This window comes from Felis catus, chromosome B4, assembly GCF_018350175.1.
Source record: "Felis catus isolate Fca126 chromosome B4, F.catus_Fca126_mat1.0, whole genome shotgun sequence".
NCBI classification, from domain to species: Eukaryota; Metazoa; Chordata; class Mammalia; order Carnivora; family Felidae; genus Felis; species Felis catus.
In genome coordinates this window covers 56,216,815-56,242,255 of record NC_058374.1, presented here as the reverse complement: position 1 = coordinate 56,242,255, position 25,441 = coordinate 56,216,815, and the positions used below count along the sequence as shown (strand labels likewise).

General features: G+C 35.6%; 1 protein-coding gene across 1 annotated transcript in view; it reads right to left on the bottom strand.

Moving 5' to 3' along the window:
• Positions 1-742: 742 nt before the first annotated feature.
• Positions 743-25,441, bottom strand: part of ETNK1 (ethanolamine kinase 1) — a 67,682-nt gene continuing 42,983 nt past the window's right edge. Inside the window, exons 5-8 of the mRNA XM_045061549.1 lie at positions 23,712-23,795; positions 21,390-21,550; positions 6,817-6,890; positions 743-6,476 (exon numbers count right to left, since the gene is read on the bottom strand). Of these exons, the coding sequence (XP_044917484.1) occupies positions 6,404-6,476; positions 6,817-6,890; positions 21,390-21,550; positions 23,712-23,795 (392 nt within the window). The 3' untranslated portion in view covers positions 743-6,403. The remainder of the gene's footprint in view (positions 6,477-6,816; positions 6,891-21,389; positions 21,551-23,711; positions 23,796-25,441) is intronic.

Sequence of the window (25,441 nt, the reverse complement as noted above, 5' to 3'; positions counted from 1 at the left end):
TCAAGCTCTGTACTGACAGCTCAGAGCCTAGAGCCTGCTTTGGATTCTGTGTCTCCCTCTGTGCCCCTCCCCTGCTCGTGTTCTGACTCTCTCAAAAATAAACAAACATTAAAAAAAACATTAAAAAAAACTTTTTAACACTGGGGCGCCTAGGTGGCTCAGTCAGTTAAGCATCTGACTTCAGCTCAGGTCATGATCTGGTGGTTTGAGAGTTCGAGCCCTAGGTCAGTCTCTGTGGTGATAGCTCAGAGCATAGAGCCTGTTTCAGATTCTGTGTCTTCCTCTCTCTCTGCCCCTACCCAGCAGTCTCCCTCTCTGAAAAATAAACATTAAAAAAAATTTTTTTAAAGAACCTTTTTTTTTTTTAATTTTTTTTTTCAACGTTTATTTATTTTTGGGACAGAGAGAGACAGAGCATGAACGGGGGAGGGGCAGAGAGAGAGGGAGACACAGAATCGGAAACAGGCTCCAGGCTCTGAGCCATCAGCCCAGAGCCTGACGCAGGGCTCGAACTCACGGACCGCGAGATCGTGACCTGGCTGAAGTCGGACGCTTAACCGACTGTGCCACCCAGGCGCCCCTTAAAGAACCTTTTTAATACTATAAACCAGAGAATTAGAAATTTAAAGAATCACTTCAAATATACAGTTATATAATAACTTTGAAAAGTCTTGTTTTCTAACCCCCCAAAAAAGAAAATCCACCAAAATAAGTTGAAAGAACAACAAGATTTATGGTACACTGCAGTTAGAACCCAACTTTATTGTTACAACCAATTTTTATTTACAGAATATAAATCTCTTCAAAAAGATACATTCCTTCATTTAATCAATGGTAAAAGGCCTTATTAAGCAGAAATAAAGCCTAAACATCACTTATATTCAAACAGAAATACAAACACCTTCATTAAAAGTTTATGAACATACAGCAAAAATGTATTTTTTACGTAAGCAGTTACATGAATGAGGCTGTTTTTTTATTGTCTTCACTGGCAACCCCATTTTTATCCACAGAATAAATTTTACGCTTAAATTAACAGTAGTAAAAATGTAAAAATTAAATTTTAAACATGAAAATATGCAACCAAAAACAGGAAGTATCTCCATTATCAAACAGATTGACAAGTTCTCAGACACTCAGATACTTTCTGAGGCATATCAAAACACCTACATCAAAATTTGCATTCATCTGAGAGGTATCAATACATTTTCAGTGCTGAGACTATTTGTAGCACTTACAGTATATACAAAGCAGCATTATACTACTATGGTTCACATTTGATAAACACAAATTTAAGGTTTATGCCACAATTGCCCAATTCAACATACAGCTAACGCAGTGACAATTACTCATTTTGTTTTTTCTTCTGAAACTCAATAAGGAAATTATCACTTAAGAACATGGAATAATGCCATGTCTTATTTCTTATGATAGCAGTATATTTTAAAATTCAAATACTTCATATCATGGAAACTTCACCCAGCTGTAAAAAGGTTCCTAAATACAGTACGGTTTAACTTTCCTCTTAGCAGATTCTACCAACTGAGTTACTTTAGTACACATAACTAACAGGAAACTTCTTCAGATTATTGGACAATAAGATCTCAGTGTGTCACTACCTAAAAAGTAGCAGCACACCACAACCATGGCAAGTAAATATTCTTGCCTCCTCCACTGTGTTTCTGGGGTTTTCTCCAGGTCATGAACGCTGGTTTACATGGAGATCAATGGGTCACAACCTATCTCTGAACATTCCTTTATTAAGAGTTTTGAAATTTAATGAAAACAATTCAAATCAGCAGCGTTTTCTTACCCTTCACTAACTAGTTCAAATACAATATGTAATGTTTTCAATTTTTATAAACATCTTGTGTTTTGTTACAATAATTAATGGTATTTATACCATTAATGGGTAAGATGTAAACAAAAATATGCCTATATTTAGGGATTAGGAGTACTTTACAGAGCAATTTTCATAACCAGAAAAGCTGAACGATTCATAATGAACAAAGATTTTATTTTAACCTGCTATCTGATATTATCTATAGCATAGTAAGTGCATTAAGTACAGGAGAAAAAAAAAAAAAAAAGCAGATCTTAAGACAGAAACCTAAGAAGTTGAATTTGGGATGACTGAAACACAAAAGGGAATTTTTCTATAAACACTGTCATTTTTATCCATTCAAATAATTGAATCCTCTGTCCATTTCAAATTATCCAAAAATGAAAGTTGTTAATGTAAAAATTGGAAGTATCTAATTCATTATGTAAGATACCTTATTAATTTCGGTTTTCAAGTATTCAAGTAATGCAAACCCAAGCATTTTGTTTTACAAGAAGACATTTACAGACTAAGCTTCAAAGATAGGGGAAAAATCATTTAAAATAACTGATATGCTTTTCTGTCCAAAGACCTCTAACCCAAGACATAACACTATAATCACACACGTGATATATGTAACTGGGAAAAAAAGGTGGTTCAATAACTAATGTTTTAAAAAAAAAAAAAAAGGAAAAGAAGAAGCAAAACAGATTACCTTAATATGTTAGTTTCCAATCAAAGGACATTCTAAAATCAAATGAACTAAGGAAGCAAAATCAGAGCATATCAATTCTGAAATAAGGAAAAGGCTGTTTTACCACATACTTATAATTCATTTCCTTTGTGCATATTACTCACATTTGCTTTTTGAGGAAATTAGTGCAAATTGCTCCCAATAACAGAACTCTTGTCCTAGCATAAAGCACTGGTAACTCTGTCTATATCAACTGAATGACTGATTAATATTAGAAGTTTAAGTCTGTATCACTTTGGAATGCATATAAAATGCTTATTAAAAGCAATTTGAAGCAGAATATCAAACTGATAGTATTTTCATATGTACTATGAATTTAAAAATGGTACAGAAAGCTTTGTGTAATATAAAAAAGAAAAACCTATATATTTAAAGTGGAACTTTTTAACTTTTCACTGAGAGTGCTTGGGGGAACTTTTTTCCTTTAACTTCCTTTATGAAGTTGAAGTAAATACTTTCAGTCCAGCAAAAATGAAAATAGCACTATGTCATTAAAAGATTACTCATTACTTAGGTCTTTTCTGTCTTTTACAATCCCGTAATGAACAACTTTATACTTATAGAAGCCAACTGAGATATGTTTAAGTTGAGCTAAGAGCTATTATTTATCAAGATCTCATACATACGGGATTTAGATTCACACAGATACGTAAAATGTCAAGGTTTGTTTGGGGGTTTTTTGGTAGAAAACAACCTTGAAACAGGAAAGGGTAATACTTCAGTCTGCAATCATCACATTATATTTTTAATTTGCTTTAGCTTAGAATCATGACTCAAAGAAAGGAGCTCTAGAGTGTATTAATTTATTAATTTACTGCTTATAGCAATCTAACCTCACAAAAACTAATGGCCAGCTAAAGAATGAAGAAAAGTCGTATTAGGCACTGAGAGGCTAAATAAATAAGTAATGACATTGACAAAACCTGATAAACCCTATTTCCAGTTCCTCTTGCTATCCCACTGTGCAGCCAGAACTTTTGGCTATTTTGAGTCTAAAACCAAAGAGCTGAATCATTTCCTTACCCCCCCCCCCGCCTAAAAAAAAATAAAACTACAAAAGGGAAGAGAATGCAAAACAATACACAATCTCATATGCAAGATACAATTCACACTAATTTACAAATGTTTATTTACACTGTTTTATATACATTCCAGGCAGACCTAGTTGAGTTTTTGTGCTCATGTTGATCTCAAACGACCATGTGAACAGTATGATTTACTACCACATCTCTTTGATTTCTGGAAAATCAAGTGGTAGCATGGGGTCAGGAGGGAAAAAAAATCAAATATTACTGGTCAGGTAAGATCATACAAGTATGTAAGGAACAAAAGGAAAAAATGTGGAATTTTGCTTGTTAAAGCATCCAGGCCACTATGGTCTATTGACTAACAATGAGTACACATGAATGCCACTTCTCTAACAACCATTTTCATATTTACAAAATGAACTTACTACCAGCTGAGTTATTAGGTAAGGCATTCAAGTTCCTTAGCTTAACATAAAAAGGCAACAGACATCTCAGCAAGCCACAGGACAAATTTTAGAGGAAGTTTTTCCTTTAGGTTCCCTTAAATGGTCAATAAAAAGGGAAGCAATTTTGAACCCTATTATTAGGCTGCAGCATGATACCAAAAACCTGGGAAGGTTTTGGAGCATCACAAAGGAAGTGGGAGCATCATAACTCCCCAAAATTAGCCATAGAGTGGGGAAAATATCTTAAATATCTTATTTTGTTTCCAACTCCCACTGCATACTCCTAGGGCTAAAGTGAGAGCCTTTATTCCCCTTTACATTCACTTCTAATATGAATCTCTCGAAGAGTACCACAGCTAGCAGCTATGCACAGTCTACCAGAAAAGGCTCAGTGAATCCCTATTCAAAATAGTTTGAAGAATATGGAATAAAGTAGAAAACTGATCTTGTCTCCTCTCATACACACAGTTCTCACTCTAAGAAGTCAGAAAGCAAAAAATCAAGGGTATTACATATTATTCATTGTCCTAAGAAAATGTTCCAACCACAAATAAAAATTCCACCAAAAACAATTTTTCAAGTTCACTCTAACATTATGTAAAAAGCTACTGTTTAATTGGTTCCATTCATTTAGTCAATTAGGTAAAATTCTATTGATCCTTTACTAATACAGTTTAAAAAAACAGAAGTGAACATTTATAACACTGGGGAGGTAGAAAACAAATCTTAGTCTAACACTGTTACAGACACAAGCAGATTTTAAGATTCTATTTATGTAACTAGAATTTACCATTTAAAATGGCCTTAAGTGTTTCTACTTACTTTATTAGCTTTAAACATCTTGAGATAATCCAAGTATTTTAAAGCACTTATCTGAGAATATAAGTCATTTGGAATAATACATCAAACTCCCCAGAAGATTTCTTAGAGGATATATTTGTAGTTGCATATTCTGAATATGCAGATTCATTAAGCCAACTTTGTACATGGGCACTTATGTGACCAAAGTGCAAAGCTTGTCAGACTAATTTTCTAAGTTAACCATGACTGCTCATCCCCACACAGGGGCAGTCTTCAAAACTTGAAGCCTACTTATCGCAAAGATCTAACTTCCTTCCATATAATAATTACCACCCTCTCATTCCCAAACAAAATTAAAAAAATACACAAACAAAATCAAGAGAAACTAAAACAAGATGCCCTCCTACCACAAGTATATCTGCTTAATTCACATTTGTTATATCAGATTCTAAGTGTAGTAGATCAAAGTCCTAAATGTTCCTTATTTCTTTCTTTTAACTGCTTCAATTTAGTTCTCTGAACCTGCATATATCATGTAATCATGTCATTCTAAAGACATGGAGCAACACTAAAACATGAAATGAAATTGTAAGGAATGAATATGCAAAGGTAAAAAAGAATATCTAAATGATATTTTCTTGTTCCCAAGTATGATAACCACTCTATCTTTGTTTCAAAAATTAGCATTTGTTCTACTAGCTAAACAGACAAAAAACACAGAATATTTCATTAAGTAAAACAAAATTTTTGGTAAAAAACAATATGATACAACCAAGTTTTAAAAATAAACTAGCAACTTAAATGACCATATTTAGTATGTGAAAACATTACTTAATGCAGATTTTGGTAATACAAAATCATATCTATTCCAGGATTATATGGTTAATATTTATACTGCCAGACTATGTAAGGAAAGGAGAATTTAAAGATAGATTCCACCCCCCCCCAAAAAACACTATCCAATACTCAATTCAAAAAGATGTACCACTAAGCATAGACAGTAAATGCAGTTTACCCTCATACACAGAAATTTTTCTATGAACACCCTAAGTTATCTATACCAGTATCTGGCATTTCAAGACTGAATGATTCATATTTCTTACAGTGTATCGAGATAAAAAAGTTACACTGAACACTTAGAATGTTTACAAAAATTAATATTAAAGTAAAACTTAAAAAAAAAGTTTCTCTGGAACATTTTCATTGCTTACACTCAACCAACAGATGAAAGCAGTCACAGAATTATGTTAAGTTTATAATAAATAATTCACATAAACAGAGATTAAATTATCAAAGAAAGGATTAAACTGACATCTTTATACCTTTTTGCAGATTTAACAAACTTCTAATCCACCACACACTGATAGCAGTAGGTGTACTTCTTGACATCGTTCAGTCTATTTAAAAAATAGATTGGTTTAGAGGCATAATTTGTAAAGCAAGATAACCAAATTAAACAACAGAATTTTAACAAATATTGGCTTTTCAAAATTTCTTAAGAAAAGATTTCACAAGCATTGTTCAGCTACTTGAGAATAATCAAATCTCTTCTTTACTCAGGCACTTTTAATGCGGTAACTTCAGGCTTCATTTTAAAGTATTGGTTAAAACGAACAATTGCATACCTAGTGAGAAATGAATAACAACAATTAATCAAAGGTGAAAATCTTAATCCTTCCTTCATTTTCCATTCACCTTTCTAAGCTGATTTTTTTTTTTAAGTTTTAAGATTTTCAAAGGACATATTTTTGGTTTACTGCACCACCTACTGGACACTTTTCTAATAGAGTATTTAACAGATTGGTATACCAGATTTCCTTGCAAACCATTAAATGTATGAAAACTTTAGAAGATTTGACTGAAAATAATAATAACTACAGTGTACCCCATGACTTCTACATGTACACCAAAAAAAACAAAAAAAAGTAGAGACAAATGTAATACACAGAGTATAATTAAACTTACCCAAGGAAATCAAAGTCAATAGTGGAGTATTTGGCTTGAATCAAAGCCCACAATCCCCAAAAGAAATGAGAAGCCTAAAAAGAGGAAAGAAAAATCAAGAATTATGGTAATACATTTCTTAATAAAACAACTGTCAAATAATTAATGTTCTTTTTCTTCAACTCCATGCTGAATACAATCTTGATGCTCTGTCTAAAAAACAGCAAATACTGAGCATACAGTTATCTGGATGACTACCTATGTCCACACCAAAAGACATTATAATATGTTTATAACCTCTTAAGAAAATAAAGCCCAATTCCTGTAACTGCTTTGTGGAGACAGAGTTCAGCATCAGTACTAATAGATGTTGGTTAATTATTTTTAATGATTAAAACTGCCAACAGGCTTTTCCTATAAAATACGGGATTATCAAAGGACTTTGGCTTTTTGACATAAAAATATAAACAAAAGGGAAAATCCAAATCTCAAAAATGAAAAATATATTTAAATATGAAAAATGTTCTAGACATGCCAAACATCTCAAAACAATTTTTATTGGCCCAACAATTTTCTATAACCAACCATGACATACTGTAACATGATTTTACCTACGCCAGACAAAAATGGGTCTTAAGACTTCAAGAGAAAAACAGATGACTGTACGAGCTATAAAATAACTGCTATGTGTGTGCTTTACAATCTATTTCCAGTTAAACAAGAAAATATCTTAAGATTCGAATATTAGCTAATAAAACCTCACTTCCCAAGAAATAGTCTATTCTAACTAGAAATATAGCTAGAAAAAAAGTCTTGAAGGGTTTTATTTCAACTAAATTCCTTATAGTAACAACAAAAGGTATCTCAGAAAAAAAAATTCCTCAACAGCTGTGATCTTGGTATTAAAATAATCAAACAAACCAATTGGGTAGGTAAAGCAACACAATGAATGAGGAAGGATTCTTAATTTGAATTGTGAATTGGGAGGTTTCAAGTCCAGGTTCTGTCACTAACTCTTTTTGCAACAACCTTCAGTAAGTCACAAATTTTTAGTGTCAGAATTATCACTTAAAAGATAAGAAACTATTAGCCATTCTGTATTCCACACAGGATTGTGTTAAAGATTAATGGAGGGGGCATCTAGTGTGTAGGTGGTTCAGTATGTTGAGTGTCCAATTCTTGATTTAGGCTCAGGTCATGATCCTAGGGTCATGGGATCCACACTGAGTGTGGAACCTGCTTAAGATTCACTCTGGAAGTCGCCTGCATGGCTCAGTTGGTTAAGTGTCTGACTTTGGCTCAGGTCATCATCTCATGGTTCAAGCCCTGCATTGGGCTCTCTGTTGTCAGCACAGAGCCCACTTCAGATCCTCTGTCTCCCTTTCTCTCTGCCCCTCCCCTGCTTGTGCTCACACTCTTTATCTCTCAAAAATGAACATTTAATAAAAAAAGATTCTTTCCCTCTGCCCCTCTACCCCCTACTCGGGGGCCTTGAAAGAAGGAAGGGAATTATATATATTGTGGGAAATAACCTCACTGACCCAATCAAAGGAGGGACACGGAGACTCGGAGCACAGTGAAGCAAGACTTTAATCAACAGTCTTGCAAGAGCAGGTGTCTGACAGACAAGCACACTCGGAGCAGTCACAGCAGACAATTTATCTCCTAGTGTGCAAGTTCCTCCTCTGGATCCTCACTGGCTGAGTACTACAGTGATTGTAGCCTTACCCCATCACCTATGCCCATCTAAGGCAAAAAGTAGTCTAATTGGAATAATGTACATTTCCTGAGGTGATGCACAGACTTTCAGTCTCTCTGTTGTTCTTTGGTTCACGCTCACTGCAAAACCTGTAAAAATAAGCCTGCGAAACGGAGAAGGGGAAGAATGGGGAAGTGAAGTGTCCAAGGGTTTGGCACTCATTATGGGGGGGGAGAGGGGTTTCATATATATGTCCAATAGGTTGTAAACCTACTATTAACTAGACAGCACAGCTTTTATTTGGTATTTCTGAAAAAGAATCATCTCCCTTACTTCATACACACACACACACACACACACACACACACACACACACACACACACACACACAGATATCTATGAAACTTTTAACCTCTAAAGATCTCTTTAAAGTATGTTGTTGTAATAATATCCATTTAAAAAATATTATCACACTTTGCTTTTAACTTCCTCAAAAAATCACTAGCAGGATATATAACTTCCCATCAAATACAGATATAGAAAAGAATAAATATTGTAGTAAAGAGTAAACAGCTAAAGTCACATGCACATGAAGTCTAATGGTTAAACAAAATTTAAGAAAAGCTGAGCTCTGGAGTCAAATTGCAAACATTATTACCTATATGACTTTGAGCAATTAACCTCTCTGTACCTTTGTCTCCTCACCTGTAAAATGCAGGTGTGATATGATTTATAATGAGAAATAAATATTTGGTTTTTATCCACTGTCTCTGGCTCACAGTTCCCCAAATCCTTGGAATTTTCTAAGCATAACAGCAATGGGAACATCTTTTTGTTATAATATTTGGTCTTTTATTATAAGTTCCTGAAATAGCTCCAGAACAATAAACGTAAAAGGAGTATCTTGTTATTCAAAACAAGTCCCTTTCAACCACACCTGAGTTTTGGAAAGCACCTCTAGATGAGAATTGGTTGCCAGGGAAACCAATCAAATGATTAGAGGGGTGGGCATCTCACAACCTCCAGGGAGGGGAAAGGGGAGAGAGATGGGAGTTCAGTTTTCAATGCCCAATGTTTTAATCAATCTTGCCTATGTAATGAAGGCTCCATATAACCCAAAAGGAGAGGGTTCAGAGAGCTTCCAGGCCTGGTGAACCAGAATATATCCACACACTGGAGGGTGGTATACACTATCCTCCTCGAGAACAGAAGTTCCTATGCTCAGGACCCTTCTAGACCTTGCCCTATGTACCTCTTCATCTGACTGTTCTTCTGTATCCTTTATAACAAACTTGTAAACATATGTAAATGCTTCTCTGAGATCTAAGTGCCACTCTCGCAAATTAACCGCACCCAAAGTGGGAATTTTGGAAACCTCCGATTTATAGCCAGTGGGTAAGAATCACAGGTAACAAATGAGACTTACAACTGGCACCTGAAAGAGGGAACAGTGGAGTGAAGTGTCGTGAGACTGAACCCTTAACCTATGGGATCTAACACCTATGGAATTGCAGGACACTGCTGAGAACTGGAGAACTACTTAGTGATGTAGAAAAAACACACATCGGAGCCGAGTATATATATCTGGTATATAACAAACATTCAATAAAATGCTAATTACTATAATTATATAAAATTAGAATGATAAAAATATAAAAACTTTCAAAAATGGTTTTCTGAGGTGCCTAGTTGGCTCAGTGGGTTAAGCGTCTGACTTCAGCTCAGGTCATGAGCTCACAGTTTGTGGGTTAGAGCCCTACATCTGGCTCTGTGCTGACAGCTCAGAGCATAGAGCCTGCTTCAGATTCTGTGTCTCCCTGCTCTCTGCCCCTCCCCAACTTGTGCTCTTGCGCGTGTGTGCACGCACACTCTCTATCAAAAATAAACATTAAAAAATAAAATAAAATATTATAAAATAAAATAAAAAATAAAATATAACATAACAAAAATGGTCCTCTTTCTATCTGAGGAAGTCACACATATTGAGAAATGAATTATGAGATGAGATGTGCTTCCTTCTTTTTAAAGTCTAAAACAGTGGTTGTCAACCCAGGGGAGGTGTCTGAGACTCAAAACTATTTCCTATATGGCACAAAAACAGACACTCAGATCAATATAGGAGAACAGAGAACCCAGAAATGGGCCCACAGACATATGGCCAACTAATCTTTGGCAAAGCAAGAAACAATATCCAATGAAATACAGTCTCTTCAGCAAGTGGTGCTGGGAAAACTAGACAGAAACATGCAGAAGAATGAACCTGAACCACTTTCTTGCACCATACACAAAAATAAACCCAAAATGGATGAAAGACCTAAATGTAAGACAGGAAGCCATCAAAATCCTCAAGGATAAAGCAGGCAAAAAACCTCTTTGACCCTGGCTGCAGCAACTTCTTACTCAACACATCTCCAGAAGCAAGGGAAACAAAAGCAAGAATGAACTATTGGGACCTCAACAAAATGTAAAGCTTCTGCACAGCGAAGGAAACAATCAGCCAAACTAAAAGGCAACCAACAGAATGGCAGAAGATATTTGCAAATGACATACCAGAAAAAGGATTAGTATACAAAATCTATGAAGAACTTATCAAACTCAACACCCAAAAAACAAATAATCCAGTGAAGAAATGGGCAAAAAACACGAATAGACACTTCTCCAAAGAAGACATCCAGATGGCCAACTGACACATGAAAAAATGCTCCACATCACTCATCATCAGGGAAATACATACCAAAACCACGATGAGATACCATCTTACACCTGTCAGAATGGGTAACATTAACAACTCAGGCAACAACAGATGTTGACAAGGATGCTGAGAAAGAGGATCTCTTCTGCATTGCTGGTAGCAACACAAGCTGGTGCAGCCACTCTGGAAAACAGTGTGGAGGTTCCTCAAAAAATTAAAAATAGAACTACCCTAGGACCCAGCAATTGCACTACTAGGTATTTATCCAAGGGATACAGGTATGCTGTTTCAAAGGGGTACATGCACCCCAATGTTTGTAGCAGCACTATCAACAATAGCCAAAGTATGGAAAAAGCCTAAATGTCCATCATTGGATGAGTGGATAAAGAAATGGTGTGTATACATACATACATGCACACATATATATATATACTATATGTATATATGTATATATACATATACTATATGTATATATACATATGTATGTACATATACTATATGTATATACATGTATATATACGTATACACACACACATACATACATACACACACACACACACACACACACACACACACACACACAGACACAAGGAGTATTACTCGGCAATCAAAAAGAATGAAATCTTGGGGCGCCTGGGTGGCTCAGTCGGTTAAGCAGCCGACTTCGGCTCAGGTCATGATCTCGCGGTCCGTGAGTTCAAGCCCCGCGCCGGGCTCTGTGCTGACAGCTCAGAGCCTGGAGCCTGCTTCAGATTCTGTGTCTCCCTCTCTCTCTGACCCTCCCTCGTTCATGCTCTGTCTCTCCCTGTCTCAAAAATAAATAAAACATTAAAAAAAAAAAAAAAAAAAAGACTGAAATCTTGCCATTTGCAACTATGTGGATGGAACTAGAGGGTATTATGCCAAGCGAAATTAGTCAGAAAAAGACAAGTATCTTATGACTTCACTCATATGAGGCCTTTAAGACACAGAGGAACAAAAGGGAAGGGAAACAAAAAAAATATAAAAACGGGGGGGAGGGGATAAAACATAAAATACTCTTAAATATGGAGGGCGCCTGGGTGGCTCAGTTGGTTGAGCGTCGAACTTCGGCTCAGGTCATGATCTCAGTCTGTGGGTTCGAGCCCCACGTCAGGCTCTGTGCTGACAGCTCAGAGCCTGGAGCCTGCTTCCGATCCTGTGTCTCCCCCTCTCTCTCTGCCCCTCCCCCACTCTCACTTTGTCTCACTCTGTCTCTCAAAAATAAATAATGTAAAAAAAAATTTTTTTTAAATATGGAGAACAAACAGGGTTACTGGAGGGGTTGTGGGAGGGGGGTTGGGCTAAATGGGTAAGGGGCATTAAATCACTGTTGCACTATAGGATATCTAATTTGGATGTAAATTAAAAAAAATAAAATGTAAAAAATTAAATAAAAATAAATACTAAAAAAATTAAAGCAAGCTCCAAACTCTGAGCTGTCAGAACAGAGCCCAACATGGGGCTTGAACTCACGAACCATGAGACCATGACCTGAGCCAAAGTCAGATGCTTAACTGACGCTTAAGCCACCCAGGCACCCCAACGGTGTATTTTTCTTTAACTTTCTTACATGAGTGTTGAATTTTTCAGTAAGGGAAAAAATTATTTGGTTTTGTTTCAGTGCTGTGTCTTCAAATACTGATGATAGCAGTATTAAAGCCCTTACTCTCTTGCTATTAAAAAAAAAAAAAAAAGGATCAAGTATATTTTAACTTTGGTTCTATTTTTGTTTTAATAAAACATTGGATTTAAAAAATATATATTTCTTATAATACTATTAAGATGCTACTTGCCTTCTTGAATATGTTAACATCTGCAATGATGGTTTAAAAGCAATGGTGGGTAAAGCTACTAGTACCTTACAATATGTCAAGGCAGTGTCACCAAACACACACACTCACATCACCACTACACACAGTAAAAGACTAGTCTTGTCTGTGTGAAGAATGTCCTTTACGAAGCCATTGAAATTATTAATTTTATTAAATCTCTACCCTTGAGTACACGTTCTAATATTCTGTGAGATGGTATAGGAAAGTACACGTAAAGCAGTCTGCTATACACCCAAAAGAGGAAGGTTGTTTCAAGGAAAAACATTTATGACTGAGTTGTGAGCTGAACTTGCACATTTTTAATGGAACATCATGTTTACTTGAAAGAACAACTGACATTCGAACCACTTATTAGACTTGGGCATTTGGCAGATATTTCTCAGATATAAAAAAGAGCACTTGTCATTTCAATGAAAATAATTGACAGTATTTGTTGCCAATGATAGTCTTCAAGTATTCAACCTAAAATTAGAACTTTGGAAAATTTGTATTTGATTCTGTGAGCCTACCAGCTTCTGAATACAGTATTTAAAACTTTTCTGATGACACTGATTGTGATATCAGCAAATGTGATATTTTTATATCATATAATGAGATGTATTAACATCTGTAAGATGTATACAACTCAATGAATCAATATTTCCCAAATAATACTGAATGGTGTTAAAATTACAAAATCATGCACTGCCAAAAGAGCCATCAAAGTGCAAAGTAAATCAATGGATTATAATATAATAGAATACGAAAAATTAATTGACGTTTTCTGACTGCACATTGCAACTAACCTTTAAGAAATAACCACCTGTTGAGTTCTGGTGCTGTATCAAAGAGAAAATCCACCATTATCTGAAAAGGCAATGTACTCATTTCTTCCAACACGTGTGTGACACAGAAGTTTCTTTGTATACTTTAACCAAGCCAATATATTGCGACAGATGAAATGCAGAAGTAGATATAGGAATCTAACTTTTGGGGCGCGTGGGTGGCTCAGCTGTTAAGCATCCGACTTCGGCTCAGGTCATGATCTCGTGGTTTGTGAGTTTGAGCCCCGCCATCGGCCCCGTGTCAGGCTCTGTGCTGACAGCTTGGAGCCTGGAGCCTGCTTCAGATTGTGTCTCCCTCTCTCTCTGCCCCACTCCTGCTCATGCTCTGTCTCTGTCTCAAAAATAAATAAAACATTAAAAAAAAATTAAAAAAAAAAAAGAATCTAACTTTTATTAAGCCAGACATTACAAGGATTTGCAAAAGTGTGAAATAATGCCATTCTTCTCACTAAATTGTTTTTTTGTTTTGGAAAAATAGTTATTTGCCATTCAAAATGATGTTTATGTTAACAAGTTTATTATTTTTTACTTAATAAATATTTTGAATTTGTTTTAATTTTCAGTATGACAAATACTGATAATTAACTGAAATAAACAAAAGCTCATAGATGTCTTCAAAAAAATCTTGAGGGATGTCTGGGTGGCTCAGTTGGTTGAGTGTCCAACTCTTGATTTGGGTTCAGGTCATGATCTCAGGGTCATGAGATCAAGCCCCATGTCTGGCTGTGGGCTGAGCATGAAGCCTGCTTGGGATTCTCTTTCTCCCTCTCTCTCTCTGCCCCTCCCCTATTTGCACTCTCTCAAAATAAATAAACATTCAAAAAAAATATTGGGGCGCCTGGGTGGCTCAGTCAGTTAAGTATCTGACTCTTGATTTCAGCTTAGGTCATGACCTCATTGTTTGTGAGTTCAATCCCTGCCTCAGGCTCTGTGCTTGACAGCACAGAGTCTGCTTGGGATTCTCTGTCTTCCCCCTCTCCCTGCCCCTCTGCCCCTACTCTGCTTACATGCTCTTTAAAAAAAAAAAATCGGGGGGCGGGGGGTCCTGGATGGCTCAAGTTGGTTAAGTGTCTGACTTCATGATTTCGTGGTTTGTGAGTTTAAGCCCTGCATCAGGCTCTGTGGTGACAGTTCGGAGCCTGGAGCCTGCTTTGGATTCTCAGTCTCCCTCTCTCCCTGCTCCTCCCCTGCTTGCACTCACGCACGCATGCTCTCTCAAAAATGAAATAAAAAACATTAAAAAAAATAATCTTGGAAGTGTAAAAAGAAAATCCTGAGATGAAAAAGTTTGAGAACCACTAGTTTAAATCACCTAGCCATATTTAAAGTGATATAAAAATCATCTGTAATCTCTGATCAGGCCAGTTCTGTGAGTAGAAAAGACTGCAATCGGGAAATTCTACACCTAAAAATAACATCAAACCAGCTCTTCCCGCCATTTCAAGCAACGTTCATTCATATACTAGTATAAAATAACTAAACAGTTCTACATTAGAGATGCACTACACACAAACTTCACAAAAATCCCTCTTTTTGACAGGCAACACCTTTTATAGGATGAAAAATGAAAAATTTATATACATTAGACTCTTAAATGGATGAAACAGAAATGCAGGAAAACAGCCCATTCATCATTTCCCCAAAATATCAAAGAAAATACTTAAGTCCTAATAAAATAATGTAATATTCTATGTGATTTACTTATACTCTTATTATTTCTTTCAAATTTGGAAGTTATAGATATGTAAGTCTATTAAAGGGCATTTTAACTTCTAGGCTATTGTTCTGTATAGAAGTTGTTTGTATGACCTGTCATGCATTTCTGACAGCCGCACAAACACAATCGGGGGGCGGGGGGGGGGGGGCCTCAGTTGGCTTATTCTGCATCTGGCCTCAGGATCAGAACTGACGCTTCTGTTCCTGACAACAAGAAGGATTAACAAGCCTCACCTTCCTCCTTGAGCCAGACCAGGATGGATCTGGGAGGGATGAGGAATATGCAGAAGCCCAGGCTCCTAAGATTGTGAGATACGATAAGAGAAACAGAGAAAAACAGTATAGCTCGGGACTGCACTGAGGCAAACTTAATGACTAACCATAAGTCACACAAGGGTAATATACATTGCCCTGGCGGGAATAGCTTGTTTGAAGTCCCACCTGAGGGGAGGATGCTCTGCCCACAACCCTCTATCAGGACTCCAACTGGGCTATTCACCACGGGGCTTCCCTAGCAAGAAGGTTGGATGTTATAAGTACCTGACTTGGTGTACTAACCCTTCTTTGTTCTTCTCTATACTTCTCTCCTTCCTTGTGTTTACTATAATTGTTTAATTCCTTATATTCTCTTCCCCTTATAATTAATAAAGTCTCCCTCCACAAAGCCAGAAGGGCATCTAGTGTGAATTCATATTACTGAGAACAGGTACCCATCTCTGTGGCAAAGAACAATTCAAGGCTTTATAAGACAAACAAGTAACTAAAACGAATCCTCAAACTGGTTTCTGAAAAAACCTAAAAACTGGTTTCCTAAAACTAACATTTTCTTAGAAATAATCCAAAGTCTGCAAACAATGTGTCTAACAATTAAAAAACCCATATGTATACTCTATTTGATTTTATAATACAAATGCCTACTTTTGTTTACCATCTCAGTATTAGTTAATTACAATAAACAATCAGCAACATATGAAGTCTTTTAATATTTACAAGTCTACTCACGCCCTCAGCAGTAAATATTTAACCAGCCATTCATTAAAAAACATCTATATCCTAATCTTACTCAAACCTCTTTTCTCCACTTATCAAATCAGCTTTAAAATGTATGTATATGCTGTCTTCATGACAAGTAATCAAGGAAGGAAGGGTCTTAGAGGAGGAAACAGTATACAAGACACGTCTATAAAGAACAAAAACAATTTGCCAGAGGATGCAGGGAAAAGGGCACTCTAGGGAGGAAGAAATAACTTATACAAAAGCATATAGGCTTCAAACATGGAATGTACAGAAAACAAGATGACTCTGCTAAAGCAGAAGTGGAAGTGGGAAAGAAGACAGAATTTACAGACTGCTATCATTTGGATTCACCCTGTAGGTCACGGGGAACCATAAAAATGGGAGAGACATACTTATATTCATGAATTAGATCTAGTTATTAAAAAGATTAACTTTTTAAATGTACAGGATGAAATATAGACAGGAGAAACTTGGAGGCAAAGAGACCAGTAGAAGTTGAGATAGGTGAGAAATTAACGGCTTAATCAAATGTCACATAATTAAGGAGATATGGCTGGAATTGAGAGAATTTTAGGAACTAAGAGTAACAGAACTTGGAAATAGAAAAAATTGATAATAAAGAAGAGGAACACATGACATAAAAGAAAATTACTTTTTTCCTGATTTCAGAATACAGCAACTACATGGATGATATTTAATTAAATCAAGACAGAACAAAGAATAAATAATGGAACAGAGGACAGGATGCATGAAATAAAATTCAAATTTGGACATACTGTGGTCAATTACTAATGGTATCCTGGATGGTGGCAAATACTGATCTTGAGATCAACAAAGGAAAAAAAAAAAATCAACTTGGGATCATTAATAGGAAGTACAATAAAGTCACAGGACTAGGGGCACCTGGTGGCTCAATCGGTTAAGAGTCTGACTTCGGCTCAGGTCATGATCTCCCGGTCCATGAGTTCGAGCCCCAAGCTGGGCTCTGTGCTGACAGCTCAGAGCCTGGAGCCTGCTTCGGATTCTTTGTCTCCCTCTCTCTTTGCCCCTCCACTGGTCGTGCTCGGTCTCTCTCAAAAATAAACATTTAAAAAAAAAAAAAGTAATGGGATTAAATCATCCAATGGAAGTATTTAAAGTGAAAGGAGCTGGGAGAACCCAAAATCAGGACAATAGGAAACACCAGTATTGCAAGAGGACTGGGAAAAGAGGAAGAAAAGGAGGAGCCAGGGAAAGAGACTGAGTAGGAAAATACAAAAGAGAACCAAGGAAGAATGGTTATCACAAAAATTAATAAAGAAAAAATTCTAAAAATTAATGGTAAATACTGTCAAATGATTTTGGCAGAATAAGATAAACACTTAAAGTTCAAACTGTATTTAGTAATTATGTCATTATTGGTAACCCTGCCATGAATTATTTTTTATTTTTAGAATAGTGAGGGGAGAAGACAGATTGCAGTGGCCTGAGGAGTGCATGAAAGATAATAAAGAAAAAAGACAGAGGGTTCGCTTTTGTTTCCCCCTACCTTCCCAATTATTTATTCATTCCAACACTTGAGATTGCGACAGACATTTACTTAATTACTGTGGGGTGAAATTAAGAGTTGGTAAAAGAATTATGTAAACTGGGCTAGCTTAAAAAAAGAAAAAAAAACTGCAAAAAAAAAATCTTGAAAAAGAAAGGCATACAGGGACACCTGGGTGGCTCAATCAGTTAAGTGTCCGACTCTTGATTTCAGATCAGGTCATGAACTAATGGTTCATGGGATCAAGCCCCCATATCAGGCTCTGCACTGACATCAGGGAGCCTGCTTGGGATTCTCTACCCCTTCCCTGCATGTGCATACATGCTAAGTAAATAAATATTAAAAAAGAAAATAATAAAATGATTCTTTAAAAAATGAAAAGAAAGGCATATACATCAAATCTCAGGAGAATTAATAATCTCAAGTAAGAGGGGCTGTGAAGCCAAATGTGAGCATTCATCTAAATTCTGCTATATTCTTTCTATTCTAAAGATAGCAAGAGAAGTCCTGATGCAAGAAAGTAAGCCACCTCTGGAGAGTTGTCAAGAACAGCACATAAAAGAGGACCGCAGCACAATTTAAATAAAAAGAGAAATTCAAACCAAAATTGGCTTCATACCTGGTTCTCAATGGTTTCTTAATGAGGAAAAATCGGAAATTGGTAACAGACTCTCAGAGAATAAACTGTAATGTATATGAAAACTAAAGATTATGTAAATTAAGGACATGCTAAATAAGGAATACTATTAAAAAGGTATCAAAGTTTTATGTCTCATTAACCATCCTTCTGTTTTTTCTTGGAAGTTTTTATTTTGAGAGAGAGCACATGCACATGAGCAGGGTAGGGGCAGAGAGAGAGAGGGAAAGAGAAAATCCCAACCTGTGCTAACAGCACAGAGCCCGATGTGTGGCTTAAACCGTGAGATCGATCATGACCTGAGCTGAAATCAAGAGTCAGACGCTTAACCAACTGAACCACACAGGTGTCCCTCATCAACCATCCTTTATTCTTTTTCTGTAAGATCTTCTACTGATCATGACATTTCATGAATGTTTGCTGTACATTTCATATATTTTTTCTTCTTATTCAGGTTAAATTGTGGTGCCTGGGTGGCTCAGTTCATTAAGTATCTGAAGTCGGCTCAGGTTATGATCTCACAGTTCTTGAGTTTGAGACCGGCATCGGGCTCCATACTGACTGTGCAAAGCCTGTCTGGGATTCTCTCCCCCCGCCCCCCTGCCTTTTCTCGTTTGTGCTCGCTCTCTCTCAAAATAAATAAATAAACTTAAAAAAATAAAATAAAATCAGGTTGTTTGTTTAATCAGGTTAAGTAAGTTTCCCTCCAATTCTAATTTGCTATGAATTTTAAACAGGGATGCGTGTTAAATGTTATCTAAAAAGTATTTTGTACATATTATTTGCCCTTCCAAATTGTAAGTACTTTGAAGCAATGCACTATTGTATTCTTCTTTTAATCCTCCAATCTACATGACCTAGAGTAGTAAGTACTAGGTATCTTATTAATGGGTATTATAAACAACTTGATAATCAAACCAGAAGTAGTTATTTTTCAATACCATGATATATATACAACCGTAGTATCCAAAGCTGTTAAATTTTTATCATCAAAAGTTTACAAAAGAACCCAAGTTAGCTAATAGTAAACAGTGTTTTTGTTTGACTAATCAATAAGCTATGTGGACTTTCTGTGGAAATTAACTCAATGCCTTAGGAATAATTTACGTAAATAGGTACATGAAAAAATATAAATTATAGCGACAATAATATTCCTCATATTAATATAGACAGTGGCTAAACAGAACTATGTAGGTAAATTTTGAAGTTTATTAAGTAACGTCATGAGAAAGAAAACCCTACATTCTCTACTTTAAGATCATGCTTAAATAAAATAAATGGGAACAGCAGGCATCCTAGGACCAGCTGGAGAGCAGGCCATTAATTTAGCCAACAGTTCACTGAAAATAGATATCAGAACAGAAGATGAGTCAAGTTTCAGCACACCCTCTTATTTCAGATGTATTCTGAATGGCTCTGGGAAAATGCTGCTCTTAAAACAATGGAAAAAGTACACCCATGAGCCATCAACAGGGTTTATTTGTAAAGACAACATAGCAAATATTCCCCATGTGAATTGTACCGAATTGTATTAAAACTAAGAAGAAACAGCTAAAATAACTTCAACCTAGTATTCAATTTACTTGTGTAACACCTTAGCTGAAAGCTCATTCTAATTCATCACACCACTCTCAAAAGATAATTGAACTCTTTTTTAAAAAATAAATGCACTCAAGAGTACAGAAAAGTGGGTCTTAAAAATAATAATAAAGCATTAACACATCAAAGAAGCTGGAAATAACTAACTGCTTATTAAAAGAAGACCAAGACAAAATACTAGGTAAGTTATGAAAACATAATTCTATTCCTTCCAATCTACTTTTATCATCTTAACAGTAAGATGTGATGATTAAATGTACTGTGGAGGGACACCTGGATGGCTCAGTCGGTTAAGCGTCCGACTTCAGCTCAAGTCATGATCTCACTGTTCATGAGTTCAAGCCCAGTGTCAGGCTCTGTGCTAACAGCTCAGAGCCTGGAGCCTGCTTTGGATTCTGTGTCCTCTCTCTCTTCCCCTTCCTCGTTCGTCTGTCTCTCAAAAATAAACAAACATTAAAAAAAAATTTAAATGTACTGTGGAAAGCCTCGTTTCCCATAAATCTTTCCTTGATTATATGTTTTTTGTAACATAAAGAGAATAGGTAGAATATAAAAAACTGCTTCACAATTAATCCTAACTCTAGCTAGAATCCATTCATCATGTAATTACTGAGCACTTACCATGTGGGTAAGGCACTGTTATTTTAGAGGTTAAGAATAAAATAATGAATAAAACAAAATCTCTGTCCTCAAAAGCTCCTTAATATGGGAGTTGTAAAAAAAAAATCATGTTTTGTCCTAATTTTGAACAAAAATACACAAAAGATGATGAAAATTAAAAAGCTTTTTAGGGGCATGTGGGTGGTTCAGTCGGTTGAGCATCCCACTTCAGCTCAGGTCATCTGACGGTTCCGTCAGTTCGAGCCCCACATCGGGCTCACTGCTGTCAGTGCAGAGCCCACTTCAGATCCTCTGCTACCTCTCTGTCCCTCTTCCCCTGCTCCCTCTCTTTTGAAAATGAATAAACATTTTTTTTAAAAGCTGTTTAAATTATATTAAGAATCTTTCATTGTTTATATTTAAACTTACCAATGCAAACTGATTGACCTGAATGAAGAGTATTTCAACCTCCTTTTCAGTGACTTCAGTCCCAAAGCCTTTATACTCTTTGTAAGCTTCAAGGTAAGAACGCAGCCATTGGCCCTGTAGTTGTCTGTCTGGATAGAGACTATAGTCTACATCACTCACACCTGAAATGGAAAAAAGGAACACTAAAACTTTTAAAAACACGATTATCTCGTATATACTTGAATAATTCCTAAAGTAATCCTAAAATAACTAGATATTAATAGCATTTATTAAAATAAACCAAAAAATCTAACGTGCTGAAACTTGAATCCTAATGTATGACCTGTTTCATTATCATAATCAATTCTCATTGCTTCAATTTCTCCTCAAAGTGTGAAGCTTGAACCACCCATAGCAGAAGCCCCAAATCTTCATTCTAACAAGCACCTCAGGAGATTCTTAAGCACACGAATATTTAGAGTATTTCCTAGAACTCCAGCTCTAAAAACATTTTTTACCATTACTCACAGGGTAAGAAATACATTTTACATAGAAACTTTATACATTCTCCTGGTACTAAGTTCCACAAAACAATATTTACCCTAACTACTCCTTCCAACTCGGATACCTTCTATGTCTTTTCTTTTCCGCTGCTTGTTTTAAAATAATCACCCACCAAATCTGGTTTTAAGATGTGCTATTTGAAAAAGAGTAACCTAGGGGCACCTGGATGGCTCAGTCAGTTAAGCATCCAACTTCAGCTCAGGTTATGACCTCGTGGTTTGTGAGTTCAAACCCCACATCGAGCTCTGTGCTGATGGTTCAGAGCCTGGAGCCTGCTTCGGATTCTGTGTCTCCCTCTCTCTCAGCCCCTCCCCTGCTTGTGCTCTCTCTCAAAAATAAATAAACATTAAAAAAAATTTTTTTTAAATAAAAAAAGAAAAAGGAAAAATAGTAACCTAGAAAAAAAAGTTTATACTATTTTGTCTACCCCTCAGTGTTCTTCATGAGTTGGTCCAAACTTCACTTCTCTGGTCTTGTAAGTCCTATATGCTCCTCCATGAGTTTTATATCCTACCAACATGTACACTCACCTTGAAGTTTTATTCCTCCTTCCTGCAGTGCTTTCCTTTCTCTTCTATCTGCACATCTCAAATTCTACCTAACTTGCAAACTTCAGCTCAATTTTTCCCTACACAAAATCATATTAGGATCACCAGAGCTTCCTCTTTCATATCTACAGCAGTGATGACCCATTATACTAAGATGGATATGGTGATATCTCATTATATGCACAGCTGCTTTCCCTTTTAATATGTATAGCACATGTGTGGGGATATAGGATGTATATGAAAGGTCTGGTGTAGGGAAATAACTGAAAACACATAAATTAAAACCCTCTCCAACTTCTTCCTAGTTTGCTAAGTATATGTAAATATAAGAATGCATGAATGGTAACAAATACAAATTCAGCAATGAAAAGTTCCTACTAGGTATAAATCATCCAAGAGAATTTTCTAATCTTTAGTTTTAGAGCATTTCATGTTTCTAAATATAGTCATAAAATGTATTTTTAGATTAATTCCTTTTAACATAAAAAAACCTAAAACTTTTATACTTGACAGTGATAAAAGATTAATTTTCAGGGGTAAAATGACAAGGCTTTCCATTATTCATAGCCAAAGACAAAATAAAAAACAAATTATTTAGCTTCTTAGTTGTCCAACATTCCAAAGCTCAAGTACAAAATGGAAACAACAAACGCTTTTAAAGGATTAGAAAAAAAAAAAATGCAAATCTAAGTTCTCTGTATTTTACTGTGACCTTTGGTGAGTTACTTTCTCCATGTGTAAACTGGAATATAACCTAAGTTATATTGTTGTGGAGGGAAAAAATGAGATTTATGAAACACTCTGCATTATGTCAGGTCTTAATGTTAACCACAATGATTATTTATTATTTTCCTTAAAGGATTAGAAAAGAGTCATCTCCTCTTTCTTCTAGTAATAAAGAAAAAAGTCAGTAAAGGGTTAAAAAATGTTGTTCCTACTCCCAGGTGAATTTCCCTAAAGATAACAAACAAAAACAACTCTAAAAGTATCATTTCAGTTAAGCCTCTGACTCTTGATTTCAACTCAGGTCATGATCTCACAGTCTTGAGATCTAGCCCCACACACTGGGCTCCACACTGAGCATGGAGCCTGCTTGGGATTCTCTCTCCCCCTCTTTTCTCTCTGCCCCCTCAAAATAAATAAATAAACATTTAAAAAAAAAAAAAAAACTTTTTTAAGTATCACTTCAAAGTTATACATGTTGCTCCATTAGTTAAGCCCTGGATTTTACCTGCAAATTCATTGAAATGATTTCCGATATCATATGCCAGGTAGTTGTATCCAGAATATTCATAATCAATGAACTGTACATCACCTATGTGAGACACAAAAAAAAAGACATAAGAAATCATATACAAGATCAGAAAATCCCTATGCTATTTGTAATTAAATAGCTTCCAAAATTTTGTCTCATTGTATGTGCTTGGTTACATGCACTTGTGAGACAATACAGGGTAAGGCTGTGAATTTTATGGCAATGAGCTTTACAAAATTCAAATTACATATCGTCAACAGCTTGTGAACATTAATGTCCACTTTATTAAAGAAAAGTCAAAGTATAATTCTCCAAATTCAAACAAAAGCAAAATATGTCTTTCACCACAAGGGGGCATCGGATACTTAAAAACTCAAATTTAATTAAAAAATAAATACTATCTTTGGAAACTGTTAATAACCTGTGCAATTTTAACAAATCATGATACTCCAAAAGTGAACGGACAAGCCACTTTACATATACAAATCAAATATAAACTTTAATAGACTTGAATTCTGTGAACCCTGCAGTTCTGCTATAATATTTGGTCAATTTAACGATATTCCTAATTTAAGAAATTAGTTGCTATAAACTCATAGTTTCTAGGAATGCTACATAACTAAAATTTACAATAGAATACCTGAGCAGCATTAAGTTGGTTGTTTTATCTTTTAAAAAGAACAAAGGAATAGTTGCGTGTGAACTTTTTTTAATTTCAGAGATTTTTATATAAGCTAAATTCCTATTCTAAATTAATGCTAAATATATGTGTATTTCATTACATTTCTCCCAAGATAAAAGGCAAAGTCTGCCTGTCCAGGGGAAATACTCCTGCTCAGGAACTTTCATTTTTGAGTACTAAGTATAATAGAGGGTTTGTCTCAAAGATACAGGTCTTTTTAAAAGAGAGACGAGAAAAAGTTTTTGAAAGAGAGAAAGGGCTAAAGAAATTTAAAAAAAAAAATCAAAATGGGTCACTGTCGACACCAGGCATCACAAACTCAAAGGCTTAAGGAGCCATACAGTTAAAATGGATACACGCACAGAGATGGTTGTAAGAATAGTGTCTAAGAGGCTTATATTGAGAAAATGCATAGCATATGCCTTAGTTACACTGTCTTTTAAACATCAAACTGAAGTAACAAAACAAACTCCTGGTCCACACACTCTGGAATTTCCCAAATAAAAGAGCTTTGAATGATACTATCTTGATATGGATATGTATGTTTAATTTAGGGGTATATGTTGATCATATTCAAACTCAGAAAAAGAATTACATGACACAAAAATATCATGGCAAATGGCATATTTTACATAAAAGCAAAAAAAAAATGTCTAATGTCGCAGCATTTAATATATTAATCCTAAACTTGTATAAGTACTAGTTAGGTCTAGAGTAAATTAAGTGAACATCATCAGAATATCAAAGCCCAGTTAATTAAAATCTATATGCATACTGATGAAATAAATATAAGGTTCTAAAATGTTGGTGACTACAATGAATCACTGCTTTGAACCACCACAAGTATTATAATCTTGAATTCAAAAAACTATCCCACAGAAAGTCTTAAAGTTAATCAAATCACTTTACTAAATTGCAGAATGGGGAGGGAGAACATGTTTTAAAGTTTGTTCTGGGTAACACTGGTAATAAGAGGGTGAATTCCACCATCACAATAAAATACTCTGCAGCCATGAAAAAAAAT